This window comes from Panulirus ornatus, chromosome 55 (assembly GCF_036320965.1).
Source record: "Panulirus ornatus isolate Po-2019 chromosome 55, ASM3632096v1, whole genome shotgun sequence".
NCBI classification, from domain to species: domain Eukaryota; kingdom Metazoa; phylum Arthropoda; class Malacostraca; order Decapoda; family Palinuridae; genus Panulirus; species Panulirus ornatus.
In genome coordinates this window covers 20,048,177-20,065,139 of record NC_092278.1, presented here as the reverse complement: position 1 = coordinate 20,065,139, position 16,963 = coordinate 20,048,177, and the positions used below count along the sequence as shown (strand labels likewise).

At 48.5% G+C, this 16,963-nt stretch overlaps 2 protein-coding genes across 2 annotated transcripts in view; both read left to right on the top strand.

The window, feature by feature from the left end:
- Nucleotides 1-15,767, top strand: part of LOC139765506 (uncharacterized) — a 188,683-nt gene extending 172,916 nt beyond the window's left edge. The window contains exons 4-10 of the mRNA XM_071692990.1: nt 10,767-10,941; nt 11,998-12,062; nt 12,333-12,435; nt 12,983-13,110; nt 13,308-13,403; nt 14,041-14,266; nt 14,534-15,767. Coding sequence (XP_071549091.1) covers nt 10,767-10,941; nt 11,998-12,062; nt 12,333-12,435; nt 12,983-13,110; nt 13,308-13,403; nt 14,041-14,266; nt 14,534-14,769 — 1,029 coding nt within the window. The 3' untranslated portion in view covers nt 14,770-15,767. The remainder of the gene's footprint in view (nt 1-10,766; nt 10,942-11,997; nt 12,063-12,332; nt 12,436-12,982; nt 13,111-13,307; nt 13,404-14,040; nt 14,267-14,533) is intronic.
- Nucleotides 15,768-15,815: 48 nt separating this feature from the next.
- Nucleotides 15,816-16,963, top strand: part of LOC139765505 (uncharacterized) — a 52,496-nt gene continuing 51,348 nt past the window's right edge. Inside the window, exon 1 of the mRNA XM_071692988.1 lies at nt 15,816-15,856. The gene's annotated coding sequence lies outside the window, so the exon portion shown is untranslated. The remainder of the gene's footprint in view (nt 15,857-16,963) is intronic.

Genomic DNA, 16,963 nt, shown 5'->3' with positions numbered 1-16,963 from the left:
GTTATGAGGTGTTTAGCATGTTGTTATGTACCATTGTTCTGGCCGCCATGCGAGATGTGGCACAACCCCCCTTCTTCCCCACGCATCTCGTGGGGCGTCCGGCCCGGTGTTGTGAGAGACTCAGAGGTGGAGGAGAGAGGGAAGTTACTTGTGAGAACTCGGGGCCTTGAGAGAAGTGTGTGTGTGTGTGTGTGTGAGTTGTGTGTGTGTGTGTGTGTGTGTGTGTGTGTGTGTGTGTGTGTGTGTGTGTGTGTGAGTTGTGTGTGTGTGTGTGTGAGTTGTGAGTGTCCAGTGTGGTCCAGGGAATCGTGTGTTGTTGAGAATCGAAAGGAGAAGTTGTCATTAGGACCAGAGTAGATAGGGCAGGATGGATGGAAGGACATACAACACAAGACCTGATGGTCTATGACGAGGTAACCTGCTGGGGGACAGTACTAGGGTAAGGCCAGATAACACAAGACCTGATGGTCTATGACCAGGTAACCTGCTGGAGGACAGTACATGGGTAAGGCCAGATAACACAAGACCTAATGGTCTATGAAGAGGTTACCTGCTGGGGGACACAGTACATGGGTAAGGCCAGATAACACAAGACCTGAAGGTCTATGACGAGGTTACCTGCTGGAGGACAGTACATGGGTAAGGCCAGATAACACAAGACCTGATGGTCTATGACGAGGTTACCTGCCGGGGGGGACAGCACCTGGGGGAAGGCCAGATAACACAAGACCTGAAGGTCTGTGCTGGAGGACAGTAATATCATCCTACATAACTAATTGAATTTAAACGGCAGTAAAGCAGAAGGTCACCAAAGTGTTTGTACTTATGTGGGGAGAGGGAATGGCGGGAGGTGTACGAGCCAGGATAGGTGCTGGGGGGTCGGGGTGGTTGGGTGGATATTTGTGAGACAGGACTAGATGTGTGTGTGTGTGTGCGTGTGTGTACAGGGCCAGTGAGATTGTGACCAAGGACATCAGGTGGGGAGCATAAGCCAGGGAGATTATTGTGAGCTGGACAAGAGGCGTGGGGAGAGGAGAGGGGGAGGAAAGAGGGAGTCAAAGTTGTTAGTGAAAACAGGAGACGTGGACGGATGGAACAGTGGGAAGGTGTGGGCTAGGAAAGACAGTGGATAGGTTGTGACAGTGTGATAGGTTGTGAGGCAGGACGGTGAGTGGGAGCCACGGCAGGGTTTGTGGGGCAGGGCGAGTGTCGGGTAGTGGAAGATTGGGGCGAGGTGGGGTGGGGTGTTGGGGGGTTGCGAGTGAGGAAATACTGAGAACAAGGGGTGTCGGAGGGGGAGTTGTGAGGTTGTACAAGAGGTGGGGTTTTGGGTAGTGCCCCTGGGGAAGGTGAGGTGAGGTGAGGCACGAACGGAAACAGGCTAAATTGTGGGGGTTAGGATTGTAGGATGCTGGGGGCCGGGGGGAGTGGGAGGGTAGGTACAGTGTGTGAGGTTGTAGGGTTACGAAAGGGGATGGGAGAGGAACGAGAGGTTGTGGACCAGAGGAGGAAGCGGGGTGTGGGGAAGCAGCGATACGGTTGTGAGCCAAGACTTTGGGAGGATGTGGGAAGGTTGTGATCCGTGGAGAGAGAGAGAGAGAGAGAGAGAGAGAGAGAGAGAGAGAGAGAGAGAGAGAGAAGTTGTATCTGCACGGGTGAGGTTGTGAGCACGGGAAGATGTGTGGGTGAGCAGGGAGGATGGGGGAGGTGGAGGAGGTTGTGAGCAGGGGAGGGAGGGGAGGAGAGGATAGGGTGGAGGAGGAGGAGGAGGTTGTGGGTTGCAAGGGAGCATCATTATGCAGGTGGTGTCTGGCCTCCTCCCACCGACCCCCAACTGGGCAAAAACTGTGACTGGCTTACCCGGCCTCACCCACCGGCGGCCTGCCTCCCTCCTCCTGCCTCCGGTACCCTTCCTCATCCTACTGCCCGCCTCCGGTACCCCTCCTGCTTGCTGTTGTTTCCTCCCTCCTCCTCCTCCTCCTCGAGTCTACTGCCCTTTCTTCCTCTCCACCTGCTTGCTGCTGCACCCTGCTTGCCACTGCCTCCTGCTTTTTGCCTCCATCTAACTACCTCCTGCTTGCTGTTCCCCGTCGCATTCCTTCTTATTATCCCTTGTCGTGGGTCGTAGTGGGAGAGTCGGCCGTTGTTTGCCGATGACACAGTTCTAGTGGCAGACTCGAGGAGTGAATACTGCAGAAGCTGGTGTCTCTGAATTTGGGAGAGCGTGTGAGAGATGAAAGTTGAGAGTTAATGTGAATAAAGACAAGACTATAAGTTAAGAGAGAGGGAGAGAGGTGAATTTGAACGGAGAAAACCAGGAGAAGGTAAAGTGTTTTAAGAACTTAGCTGAATTAAGCCATAGGGTGGGTGAGGGGGCTTAAAGGTCCTGGGTTCGCTGAGGAGTGCGTGGAATGAGAGGTCGCTGGCTGTGAGGGCAAAGATGGGTGTGTGTGGTGGTATGGTAGTCCCATCAGTGTTGTACGGAAGATGGTGGATGTGTTGGAAGCGAAGTGCTCTAGGACGTGCACGGGATAGAACGAATTGAAGCTTAGTGTTATACAGGGGGTGACGTGCTGCCAGGTGGCTGAACCAGGGCGTCTGAAGGAAGTGTTTAAGGGAAACCACTGAAAAGCCTGTATAGTATAGAGGGGCTTTGGTTCTGGTGCAATAGACACGACGGGTAGAGAGTGGATGTGAGCGGACGAGGCCGTCTCGTTCTGCGCTGCCTCGCTCGCGAGGTGGGAAACGGCGGAGGAAAGAAAAAGAATTTAAAGATAGAATGGTTAATGGGAAGAGGGAAAGACGAAAGAAGGAAGGGAATTCCACAGCTGAGCCGTTCGAGGAAAGAAGGGAAGCCTGAGAACAGGTGGGTGTACTGCCTACCGTCGCACTGTCAACCATCCCCCACCCCACTCACTCCACCCCCACACTTCTGTTGCCGTCTGCCTCCCGCCCTGTGTATCCTTCCTCCCGTTACCCAGTCGCATCCTCTCTCGTTCCCTCCTGTTGCCTCTTGCAGATGACTCCTCCTCCTCCTCCTCCTCCTCCTCCTCTCCTGATCAACGCCCTACCAGAACACCTCATACCACTCCTAGATTTGATCCTCCTCCTCCTCCTCCTCCTCCTGATCAGCGCCCTACAAGAACACCTCATACCACTCCTAGTCTTGATCCTCCTCCTCCTCCTCCTCCTCCTTCCTCCACTCTTGTCTTCCTCCTTCCCACCACCTTTTTTTTCTTTCGTCCTCCTCATTACACGCTTCCTCCCCCTCCCTCCCCCGCCTCCTTCTTGCGCCTCGCCCGGCTCTCTCTTTTCTTATATTATCTTGACGTTCATTGCAACACGCCGTGCCCGCCAGCCCCCCCTCCCCCCTCCCTGTTTTGCCTGTCAAGAGTTAGAGAGAGAGAGAGAGAGAGAGAGAGAGAGAGAGAGAGAGAGAGAGAGAGAGAGAGAGAGAGAGAGAGAATGAAGTAATTTTCTTCGCTGCTAAATATATGAGCTTAATTCTTTTGACATTTCTCTCTCTCTCTCTCTCTCTCTCTCTCTCTCTCTCTCTCTCTCTCTCTCTCTCTCTCTCTCTCTCTCTCTCTCTCTCTCTCTCTCATGCTATGTGAGCCACACATACCGCTCGAAAGTTTCCGACCCGCGCCTTCAGCCAGCCAGCCAGCATCCACCAACACTCATCCATCAACCCCACAGCCCACACCCCACATACACACACACACACACACACACACACACACACACACACACACACACACACACACACACACACACACACGCACACACCCACCAGCCCACACCCCACACACACCCACACCCACCCACCCACCAGCCCACACACACACACACACACACACACACACACACACACACACACCATACTCACATACCTTCTCAGAGGCTTGGGTTGGGCTTGTGTTCCCACGCACGCACGCACGCAGACACACACACACACACACACACACACACACACACACACACACACACACCACAGGCCTTACCTAACCCCTTTTTCAATGACCATAATTTTGTCCATCACGTGATGCCGGCTAAATATACATAGACAGTTATTGAAATGCCGGTCCCTGACGAAGTTGTGGGAGATCCCGAGTGTCTGAAGTTGTTATTGTACATCTGGTGTCTTCATTACAACTGGGACTTGAGGAGGTTGTAAGTACGCATCACTTCGGACATTTTTTTTTTATTAACTTTTGATCATTTCAAAAACCCAAGGTTTGAGTTGGAACCCCACGATGTAGTGTCTGTCATGGTGTCTGGGTTCGAACCCCACGATGTAGCGTCTGTCATGGTGTCTGGGTTCGAACCCCACGATGTAGCGTCTATCATGGTGTCTGGGTTCGAACCCGACGATGTAGCGTCTGTCACGGTGTCTGGGTTCGAACCCCACGATGTAGCGTCTATCATGGTGTCTGGGTTCGAACCCGACGATGTAGCGTCTGTCACGGTGTCTGGGTTCGAACCCGACGATGTAGCGTTTGTCACGGTGTGTGGGTTCGAACCCGACGATGTAGCGTCTGTCATGGTGTCTGGGTTCGAACCCGACGATGTAGCGTCTGTCATGGTGTCTGGGTTCGAACCCCACGGTGTACCGTCTCTCATGACGTCTGGTTTCGCGTTCCTTGTGGTCCACGCTTGCGTGTCTGGTGTTGATATCTGCATCTCTCTCTCTCTCTCTCTCTCTCTCTCTCTCTCTCTCTCTCTCTCTCTCTCTCTCTCTCTCCCCCCGTCTCTTTTTCTTGGGTCAGGGTGGAGGAATTTCCCTGGTAGCGATGGATGATTGCGACATCATCCCGTCCGTGGTGTTCGCTTGTCCCTTTCCCGTCCGTAGAATTCGCAGTCTTGTCTTCCCTGACGGAGTCCGCATTCCGCGCTTAGCTCGTGTGTTTAATTAACCCCGTTGAGCACGAGAGTCACGGCCCATCAGCACGGCAACGGTACGACCCTGGACCACGACGGGTACGACCCTGGACCACGACGGTTACGACCCTAGGCCACAACGGGTACGACCCTGACCACGACAGTTACGGCCCTGGACCACGACGGTTACGACCCTGGACCACGACGGTTACGACACTGGACCACGACGGTTACGACCCTGGACCACGACGGTTACGACCCTGGACCAAGCCAGGTACAACCCTGGACCACGACGGTTACGACCCTTGCAAAAACCCTGACCGTTGCGACCCTTTGACCGCGGTGGCACGACCCTTGGATATGATTGGCTGTGACCCCCTGGCCACGACTGGTACGACCTCAGGGTTTAATGGCTCATAAGAGTCGTATTTGATTAATTTTTTTCTTATTTTGTCGTTCATGATAGAATATTCCATTCGTTTCTTTGTTTATTGTTGTATAGACAACGTTGACTGAATGTCCCACGAATAGGATGGCTGGGTCGATAATTGGGACAGTGTTCTTGTTAGAATTCGCTGGTATATATGCTTTTTTTTTTTTTTTTTAGATGGGTTGGTAACGAGAGAGGAAGAAGCGATGGGACAGGGTAGATGGGTTAGTGTGCAGCAGTGGAAGGGAAGTTGGGAGTGTGGAGCAGGTGTATGGTGCATGTTTTTACTGATGTAGGTGGGAGGAGGTAAGGTGCTCTCTCTCTCTCTCTCTCTCTCTCTCTCTCTCTCTCTCTCTCTCTCTCTCTCTCTCTCTCTCTCTCTCTCACTGCCAGCATGTACCATTATCATGATATTTTGACTTCTCTTTCACCTCTCTTCTTCTTCTTCTTCTTCTCCTTCCAGATACCTCTAACGCAGGTAAAGCTTAAAACTCCTTCTAAGAAGATATACCATTTTTCTGTAAGCTGTTCATGTTGAAGGAAATTCGCTCCATACATACACACACACACACACACACACACACACACACACACATACGTACATACATACACATACATACATACATACGTATTAACATACACATACATACATACGTCCTTGCATGTCTTGCGCATCTCTGTGGCTCCTGGGTTGCCTTGCAGCCCCTCGCTAACAACCATCAAGTCTTCGTGTAAACGCACGTCTTCTGGGAACTGTGGTCCCTCCAGATGCCCAGGTTCAGATACCAGGTCAGAAGTTCATGGCAAACATTTTGATACAGTTCCCAAAAATGGAGTTTTCTGAGATTTGTCTTTTAGGTGATATATATATATATATATATATATATATATATATATATATATATATATATATATATATATATATATATATTCTTTTCTTTCATACTATTCGCCATTTCCCGCGATAACGAGGTAGCGTTAAGAACACAGGACTGGGCCTTTGAGGGCATATCCTCACCTGGCCCTCTTCTCCGTTCCCTCTTTTGGAAAACTAAAAAAAAATGTGTGTGTGTGTGTGTGTGTGTGTGTGTAATTTTTTCCCATTTCATTTTTTTATTTCGTTCATGTTGAGTACGTCACAGTTATAACATTACATTGAGTTGGTGTTTGTGAATGAGAAATGGTATGTGTGTGTGTGTGTGTGTGTGTGTGTGTGTGTAGTCACACTGTACCATCTCCTAACATACTGATCATGAATGAGGATGAAGGCTTGGCCCTGCATCACGGTGACACAAACGGTGTTTACCTCAAACTTCATTCATTTCATTCCCTACCACACAGTACAGGTGAAACAGCAAGAGAAGAGATTACATTACGTGACGTGGGTTACATTACATGGGTTATATTACGTGGGTTACGTTACCCTCAGTACATGAGTAGGTGCCTCAGACCAACGCTCTCCCTGATATTGAGTTCCTCATATGAGGCAGAAGTAGCGGAACTCCTGCTTCTCGCATTATAAACGGTTTGTATTGTTGAGGGACTTTGGGTTCGAGCGGACGAGGCTTCGGAAATACAGAAATGAGGAACCGCTTTCAACCACCCTTCGCTTGATATATCTCTTTGTATTAACGACCCTTAATGGTGTAATTATTAGGTGTCTTCTTTATTATATGTATATATATTTTTTCTTTTTTCCGGAGTCTTCAAGAAGAGGTAAAGAGAATAGTTATTTCAAGAATAGGTAGAAGAACCAACCGCTACGCTCTTCGGTTGACAAGGGCTTGTTTACATTCTCTCCTTTTCTCAGTCTTGGATGTTATGTTGGTCACATTTAAGGCAGTGTCATCAGTATGAAACTGTATTAAGACGTTAGAAATAAAATAGGTTCTCTTTTGAGGGCATGTTATGTTAGAGTGCTAAGTTTAATTTACGGTAGGGAAGGCTAAATAACGTTAGGCTCGGCTAAATTAGTGTACGGTCGGGAAGTTGACTTAGGCTAGGCTTGGTTTCTGTACGTCCTTTTCATTCTCATATGATTTATTTTTCTTCTATTATATTAAACCAGATTTTTCCATCGACCTCTTTAGCATATTCTCTGTTTTGTCTATCCTAACTGACTGTATTTTTTTTTTTTTTTTATCATACATCATATAGTATTAAAATGATTGAAGATGGTTTTGTGTGAGATGGGTTTAAGAGATAATCAGTTCGTTTGAGGTGGGACCGTGAGCGGAGGTTGTTGGGGGTCTTGTAAGTGCTAGTTATGTGTTAAGTAGTTATTTAGACTCACGAGCGTCTTGGCGAACGAGCAGCGACACTTAAGTGTGAGTGTGTGTTGCAAGATGTGAATGTCTCTAAGGACTGACTATAAAAAAAGTGCATATGAATCTCCTGCTGTTATGTTTGTGCTGCAGATCTCAAGGCATTTTATTTTTTTTATTTTTTTGCCCGCTTGGCCGACGAAGGTCGGGTGAGAGATGTGTTGCCTGTGTTGCCTGTCTTCCGTTCCCCAGTTGTTTTCGTCGCTCGTCGTCATGGTCGCTCGTCCGTCCGTCCGTTAAACAATGCACGTATTAGTCATCTTCCCTGTGAACCTGAGCGACCGATCTACGCCAGACTTAGCAAGGGTTGGGTCTGTGGTTTGTCCCTCGTCAGAATTTTGTGTCTGTCGACCAGACCTCGACCGCCGTCTAAGATGGCCGCTGTCGCTGATAAAGCCAGGGCGAGCGATGTGGGTTTAAGGGAGAGAGCCTCGGGCCTAAGCCCATTTTAGATTTTACATATTGTTGGAGGGTTATGTTTGTAGTGTTGTGTGATAGTTATGGACGGCGTGGGTTGTTGGTATGGGAAGCGTGGGTTGTTGGTATGGGAAGCGAGGGTTGTGAGTATGGGAAGCGAGGGTTGTGAGTATGGCAAGCGAGGGTTGTGAGTATGGGCAACGAGGGTTGTGAGTATGGGTAGCATGGGTTGTGAGTATGGGCAGGGGTGTGTGTGTGGGGGGCCTTTCTCGTCCCTGGAGGCCTGACGTGAGTATCTCAGAGCTCCTGCCTTTTTATCCTGAGCACAGAAGACCCCCAGTTTTGGCTTGATAATAGGAGGCTGTCGGACACACACACACACACACACACACACACACACTTCTCAGTGGTGGTGGCAGGGTATATGGCTGGCTGTTAAGGTCGCTCGATACGCAGGGGGGATGGGGGGAGCCATGCCCCTCTGCGACATGGAGAAGGGGGAAGCACACCCCTCCCTGGCAGGGAGGCTCGACAGGCAGGGTGAGTGCCACGCTCTTCTGCGACGCAGGATGATAACAAATGACCCTTGACTCCGACAGAAGGGGGACACGCCAGGATGCCCTGCTGGTGCGTCTGGCAGGGGTAATGCAGGCCAGCCCCCCCTGCATCCGATGCAAGGGAGAGACGCCTGAGGGCCCTGCTGCAGTGTCGTTTGGCAAGGGGGGAGAGGAAGAAGGCCAGCCCCCCTTCCTCCGACGCAGGGGGACACGCCTGGAGGCAGACGCCGCAGGTTTTGCCTGGTGGCTTATGGGGCCGTCCGCCCCTCGCTAGGAGGCTCTTCCTGTCGCAGCTGCAGACGTCCACTGGCATTATGACTCCTCTCTGTAAGGATGAGAGATCGCGCTCACTCACAGGAAGACTCAGCTTTATGAGAGCCTGCTTGTAGGGTCCTCTTGCCCCGCATGGGAATGTCGAGAACGCAGGAAGTGAGGTTCGTGCGTGCGTGCGTGTGTGTGTCACTTGCGTGCGCACGTCAGCGGCGCCGTCCATCGGCCCCAAGGTAATTGTAAAATTGTCTTGTATTCTCAGGGAATACTGAGAGGCGGGCCCAGGACCATCAAGAGGAGGAGGAGGAGGAGGAAAGGAAGACGATGATGACGTGTGTGTGTGTGTGTGTGTGTGTGTGTGTGTGTGGCCGACGTGCTTGCAAGAGATGGTTCATTCAATGTCCTTATGTCCCTCACAGTGTTGGATGGCAGGGTGAAGGGACACAGGGCAGGGTGAAGGAACACAGGGAGGGTGAAGGGACACAGGGCAAGGTGAAGGAACACTTGGCAGAGTGAAGGGACACAGGGAGGGTGAAGGGACACAGGGAGGGTGAAGGAACACAGTCAGGGTGAAGGGACACAGGGAAGGTGAAGGGACACTTGGCATGGTGAAGGAACACAGGGAGGATGAAGGGACACAGGGAGGGTGAAGGAACACAGGGAGGGTGAAGGAACACAGGGAGGGTGAAGGGACACAGGGAGGGTGAAGGAACACTTGGCAGGGTGAAGGGACACAGTGTGGTTGACATACTGAGGATGAGGGACACAGACAACGGTTTAGAGACAAGAACATTCGTACAGATCCCTCATGAATTACCCTCACCCCCAGCCCAGTTTCTCACGGGCACCGCCTATCCGTTTTCTGTCGCGTCATTAGCGTCTTCTTCACCCCGTATTCTGTCTCGTGCGACAGAGCCCCCATTACCCACCACCTAACCCCTGACGCTTCTCTGTCTCTCACACACACGTTCTATCCACCACCATCATCGCCTCACCACATGACCCCAGGCACCTCCTTACTGCGATGGTGTCCTCCAGCTCTCTCTCTCTCTCTCTCTCTCTCTCTCTCTCTCTCTCTCTCTCTCTCTCTCTCTCTCTCTCTCTCTCTCTCTCTCTCACGCCCTATGTTATCCATCCTGATTTTGTGTGTTCCCCTTTTATTTTTTTTTTTCGTTTCGTCTCATTCAACTTGTTTGCATCGCTTCCCCTCCGTCGTTCACCATGTTCTGTGGACCGTCTTCACGTTGCCCAGTGACTTTCGCTACGTGAAAGAGATTGAACGCTCTGGGGATTCAAGTGTGCCCTTGAACACGACGGTGCGACCTTTGAGAGCGACGGTGCGACCCTTGGGCATGCTGGCCTGGTTTCCGACCTGGCTCTTATGGTGAAGATGCGTTTCGTGTGTGGCGAAGATTGTTACGAGCGTTTCCGTGGGTGGTGACGGGCGTTTTGCAGGTGTTTACACCGATAATGACCTGTTTCTTGCAGTTGTAGACATATATGTAACGCGTATAGAAGTTTGAGCACGTCACGAGTGTGACTGCAGTCACACTCGTAGGTTTTGTGTTCCAGGCTGGGTTTATACTACTAAAGTAACAATTATCCCTAGTTCCTGTGTTCCATGCTTGGTTTATACTACTAAAGTAACAGTTACCCCTAGTTCCTGTGTTCCAGGCTGGGTTTATACTACTAAAGTATCAATTATCCCTAGTTCCTGTGTTCCAGGCTGGGTTTATACTACTAAAGTAACAATTACCCCTCTGAGTCTTGTGTTCTAGGCTGTCTGATCTATTACTAAAGTAACAATTACCCCTCACTAGCTCCTGTGTTCCAGGCTAGGTTCGTGTTGCCGGTGTGACAACCACCTAACGATGTCTCTTGTTGCAGGCTGTGAGTGTGTCGGCCCTGCAGGAGCTGAGGGCCCGCGAGGAGTGCTCGGCTCTTTCTAAGGAGAGGGACTTTTTGGCCAAGCAGCTGAGGAGCGCCCACACCCGCCTCGAACTGGTGACCTCCAAGCTCCGCGAACTGACCCAGAACTACGCAGCCATCGCCCCCGTTATTGGTACTCACACGTCCGCGCTGAAGTAGATAGATAAAAGTAAAAATAGATAAAGGACGGTTCACTGAGCTCGGGCAGAGCCGTTCGGCTCAAAATACATAGTTTAGAAATTACGGAACTAGGGCGGGGCGGAGAGAGAGAGAGAGAGAGAGAGAGAGAGAGAGAGAGAGAGAGAGAGAGAGAGAGAGAGAGAGAGAGAAGGAGGAGGAGGAGGAGGCCATAGTAGTACCCAGTGAAGTGGCCGTAAAGGAGGGGATCGAGGTGAAGGTTGGGCTGGATGTTTACACTTGCGCTCCTTGGACAAGCACGTGAGGAGTGAGGTACATGCGAACGGTCAAGAGTGGCAGATGTACAGGGAGTGGCACAGAGTAAACACTGCGGTATATACATGTTGCAGTGAGTGGTAGTCAGTTGAAATATAATGTGTACTAGTGTCTTTGTGTGACTTGGTTATACGTAAGGGGGTTGGTGTAGAATGCACGGGGTTGTGATTGTGGGTAGGTGGGTGGGTTGTGGCATGGCTTGGGTTGAGGAGGTGTGATGGGATTGTTACTGTAGGAGTGAGTTACTGTTGTGGGTGAGATTTGGGTTATGAGATGCATGTTGTTGTTTTTTCGTCCCGTTTAAGCTCTCCATCCGGACGGTACGACCCTTGAGTATGAAGGTACGACCCTTGAACACGACGGAACGACCCTTGAGAACGACGGTTCGACCCATGGGTATTTTGGTCTTGACCTTTGAACCTGATGTGCATGTAGTCATGAGACCCACAACTGCTGAACTGTCGTTTTCAAGGGTCGCACCACCAGGATCAAGGGTCGTACCGTCGGATTCAAGGGTCGTACTGTCGTGTTCAAGGGTCGTACCTTCGGGTTCAAGGGTCGCACCGTCGTTCTCCAGCTAAGTGACACGTGAGAGCACGATGAAGATAATCATGATTGTCTTCAGTGAACTTTTGATCATTTCTTTTTCATAGGACGAGTCCACTGACTTTGTTTGTTCACTGTCCTTTGTTTGTGTTCTTGCCTGGAGATGACTTCCCCTCCTTGTCCTCTACAGAGACCAAGAACCGTCTGGTGGAGGAGGTGACGCGGCTGCAGAAGGACATCAGTCAGGCCAACAAGGTACTGGCGCCTCGATGTGTGATCACCTTTCTGGACGGTACGGGGAGGGAGTTCAGCGCTCGTGGGGCGGGGCCCCGTCTGCTGAACATTCGCTGCAAATTATGTAGCTTGCTTTCTGGGAATGTGTGTGTGTGTGTGTGTGTGTGTTTCTAATGGTCATTTATAGTGGTGGTGATGTTTGAATTATGGTGAGTGTAGTACGTAAATAAATCAGTATATGTTAAGGGGTGTGTGTTTGGTGGACTGTAAACGAAGGGAAATATATTTCAGAGCCACAGTGAGAAGGAAGAGGAGCTGAGGGGAGAGGTGGACTCCATGAGACGGGAGGAAAAGGAGAAGGCAACCATCGCTGTGGAAGAGGAACGCGCCAAGGGTTGGTGTCAGGCCCTTCTCTGCAAGTATACTGTATCATCGCGCCGACGATTTTCAGAAAATGTTCTTTCAGGAATAAAAAAAAGGAATGAAAGAATTAGTAAAATATTCATAAAACATTTTGCCCTAGTTTCAAATTATAATCGTTCGATTTGATAGTGATTCTATAAGTTTAATTTTTTTTTTATGTATTTTGATGAAGACGAAGAGTTCGACCCATGAGTACGAAGGTACGATCTTTGAACATGAACACTACGGTACGATCCTTAAGCACTGTGGTACCGTATCTGAGTACGATAATGCGACCCTCGAGCACAACGGGTCTTTGGATGCGATGTGACTTGGCCCCCTTGACCTGACTTTTAAGGATCAGGTCCAAGGCAAGGCTATAAGATACCCCAGGATCATACCTTCGTACTCAAGGATCATACCTTCGCACTCAAGGATCATCCTGTTGTGCTCACATGGCCCTCACCGCCGTGTTCAAGGGCCTCACGGCCGTGTTCAAGGTGATGACCATTTCTTTTACTCCTCTCTGGGACGATCAGCCAGGGAGGCAGCGGAGGAAGCGGCGGCCAACCTGCTGGAGAAGGAGACGCAGTTGGAGGCTGCCAGGCAAGAGCTGACCGAGGAACGACAGAGCCACCAGCAAGGCCTGGAGGACCTACGCAAGAAGGTGAGCCTCACGTGAAGGCTGGAGTCCGCATCGCTGGACCGAAACACACGCGGGAGGGGAGGGAGGGAGACAGACAGACCTTGAGTCACACACAAGAGTTGCAGGACCGAGATGTTAGGGTGAACGGACGCTGTGAAATATGTACCGTTGGGGTTTGATTTGTCCCTCTCATCTCCCGTTATCATCTCCCCTTACAGCACCACGACGAGCAGGAACAGCTCCAGGTCACCATAACGCGTCTGCAGCAGAACCTCTCGTCTCGCGCCACCTCCAACATGGACTTCTTCGCGAACGTGAGTTTGATCGCTGGCGCGCGCGCGCAAACACACACACACACACACACACACCTTTACCACCACAGTTATTATTATTATTAGTAGTAGTTAACCTCAAGGGCCCCTTTTACCTGGAGTTTCTACAGCTCCAGGGCTGCGCTACATTCAGTAGCGGGAATCCCTTGGAGTGAGGTAGTCTTCGATGAGATTGTCCTTCGAGGACACAGACATCCCCGAAGTTGTGTTGTGATATACACATCAGAGAATCTGGTCTGAGACAAGTCAAAGGAGTTTGTTTCACTTGTTTCTAGGAACTGGAAAATTTTATTTGTTTCCTACAGGTCACATTTTTTTTTTCGTAGCCTCTCAGTTTTTGGTCTGATAACGTAAGGGAAATGATCACAACTGTCCCGGCTTCTAAAATACAGTGTCGCCAGACTTTCCATCAGTCTTGCTACGTCAAGTGTCCATGGATGTTAAGGGGTTCAAGTCTCACTCCGGGATAGCACCCAGTCCTGGCTTCAGGGTAGGGCACTTGTGTTCGTGTTTCTTGCCTTTCCATACACCCAGAAGGTGTAGGATTTTGGAGCAGTAGGTTTTGACGGGATGTTCAGGTCGCCATCTTGTTACTTCCTCCATGTCTCCCCCGCAACAGAAGCTGCAGGCAACCGTGGCGGAGTTCGAGGAGAAGCTCCGGGATCGCGAGTCGAGGCTGAGCCAGATGGAGGAAGAGCTGCGGCAGACGCGGGAGGCGCTGAAGCACCAGCAGCTACTGAGTGTGGTGAGGGGCGTGGCCACCACATCCACCTCCACACCCGCCTCCACGCCCGTGGTGTCGCCAGCTGGCTCATCCACCTTCCCTGGCGCCCCAGGGGTCTTGGGTAAGTCGTGTGTGCAATAACTAAGTTTACCATAAGCCAGTTTTAAGACTCGAACCCGGATCCTTTTCAGTATGGAGTTGCAACGCTGTCCAGTGTCCCGCTTTGGCTGGAGACTCAAATGAACCAAAGTTTGTATGACAGAAGTTACACACCAACTTCGATTATGAGAAAATACATGTCAGAACCTAAGGATCAGAAAGAGACGAAGAAATTGAATTATTTATATATTTATTTATATAATTATTTATTTATTTATTTACATTACAGTTGTGGACGACGGTAGGAAGGATTCCGAAGACGATGGTCGTGTTAAGCAGTCGTCGCCCAGTGTGGGTAGAACCGTACGCTCGCACAACCGCACCCAGCCTGTCCTCCACACATACAGACACTCCTCCTCCTCCTCCTCCTCCTCGTCCTCCCGGCCTGTGGCTTCACGCACCAAGCTGTCTGGCAAACGGAAGCTGTACTCCGGGAAGTCCTACTTGCTGGAAGAAGGACTTTAAGGAAACCAGACACTAGAGACAGATAAATGCATCGTGAATTATTTTTTGTAAGCATTGATCTCCTTTTATCTATAATTTGTCCATGCTCACAGGGTTAATTTCGGGAGCAATTTCTTCCCTGAGGTTCATTCTTAGTATAGAGTACCACTGAAAGTTTATTTTGTATTAGGAAGTCAAAAGTCTTTTATTTCTCATTCCACAAGTAATTCTTTGGAAGAAATAGTCTCTGTTGGTCTGTGAATTAATGATTATCTTGGATACACACGTGCCATTAATTACATGAAAATTACATTAGTTTCTTTTCTTAAAAACAAAATAGTACCAGTGAATTGTATTTTTTGTTTAAAATTATGAAATTGAGAAAACAGCATGACCAGAAAGCATGTGTTAACCTGTAATAACAGTGTTATCAGAAGACTTGTACATAGATATTGCCTGTCAAAGTAGTGTGGTAAAGAAGCATGCATAGATGTTGCCCATTAAGTCAGCATGATCAGAAAACATGTATGATTGATGTTTGTCAAAGTAATATATTCAGAAATTATGTATATATGTATAAGGATTATGCATTAAGTTTTCAGTTATCTCATGCATGGATATTTTCAGTTGACATATAACGAAACGTTTTCATTTAATTCAAATTGATTTAAAGAGAATGATGGCAGAATGAGTCATGTATAATTTCTTTTAAACTTAGGATATGCTGGCAGAACACATAAGCTACCCTCCCCTAAAAATACGTTTTCTTACATTGCGCAGTTGCAGGTTTTCTTTAGTATTAGAGGGTATACTATGTTCTTTTATGTAATCTTGTATTTCTTTTTCCCTCGTTATTGTCCACCTATTAAAAGAAATCAGTCTGGTTTAGTTGATAAAAAAGGTATCATTTTAGGTTGTATTTGTTATGTATTTGTTATAAAGCATATGATAATTCGGAAAAGAATTATAGATCCGTTAGTACTTGTATCTTAATTAACATTAAAGGTGTCAGATATTTATACATTTGTATCATTATATCTTGTACAGGGAAGAGCCATATATGCAGCGAGAGCTCTCTCATGGGGTCTGGAAATCAACTCTGAAAAACGTGAGTAATGACATTGTTCATACTTGTTCATACATATTTATATATAAGAATAAAAGACGGGGCAACACGAGTGTAAAACTCTTTCAGTGACGCGCAATTAGTAATCACAGAGAACTACGAAAAGAAGCAACTTCATGCATGCCCCAGTGATGAATTCTTGAGATACCCTGCCAGAGTGAGAAATACCCTGCCAGAGTGAATGATTGTAATTGCTATTTCCAGCGTGAATGCCTTTAAAGAGCAGTTATGCTTGGTAAATTGTCATGAGTTTTGCCATTACCCATAAGACCCCTTTTACTCATGAGCCAAATATAATGGTATTGTTATTGCTTCGGGGTTTCGGGATATGAAATGCACGAAGCAAGCAAAAATGTTCTACGTTGACCAGCATTTTTCCTCCAATGATGTGTGTACCTTATTTTCCTCCTGTGAATAGAAAGACTCCCAAGATTTTATTGGATTCTAATTTAGTCACAAAGGAATATCCATGACCAGCTCCATCGAATATTCAGGTTCTTGCTTCACCAAATAGCATAAATGAGTCACCCTTAGCTGACAGGAAATTAAGCAAACGCAATTAACCAGCCTTTTATTATAATTATCACTTTCGCCTTTGTGAGCAATTACCCTTTGATGAAGAGGTACCTTCACATGTTTACTGACTCAGTGAAGCGTCTTTCCTCTCGCAAATTCTCACATCCCATCTGACATCTCTTGCGTCTCATTCGTCCATTTTGATATGGCAGTCAGATATCTCTGTTTCAGCCCGAGGGACGTAAAAAAATTTTGTCCCGTCTGTGCAGTTGACTTTGGCTAAGTACTTCACTTTTCCGCCTCCAATATTTTCTCACGGAAGAATTGATTCACAGAGTGTTTTGATAACTATATGATTGCTTTAGAAATATCCCTCCAGTTGGGTTGTTGATAGAAACTTGTCTCGAATGTCTAGAATATTTATTTTTGGACGGGCTTTCCTTGTGATGAAAATCTGTCCCAGATTTCGTGATGTTTTTATTTTTGGTCATTTCTCCCGTGTGTGAGAAGTTTATCCAAGGTTTTTGACTTGTATATTCTGTTAGATGTACTGTTGGAGAAATATATATACAC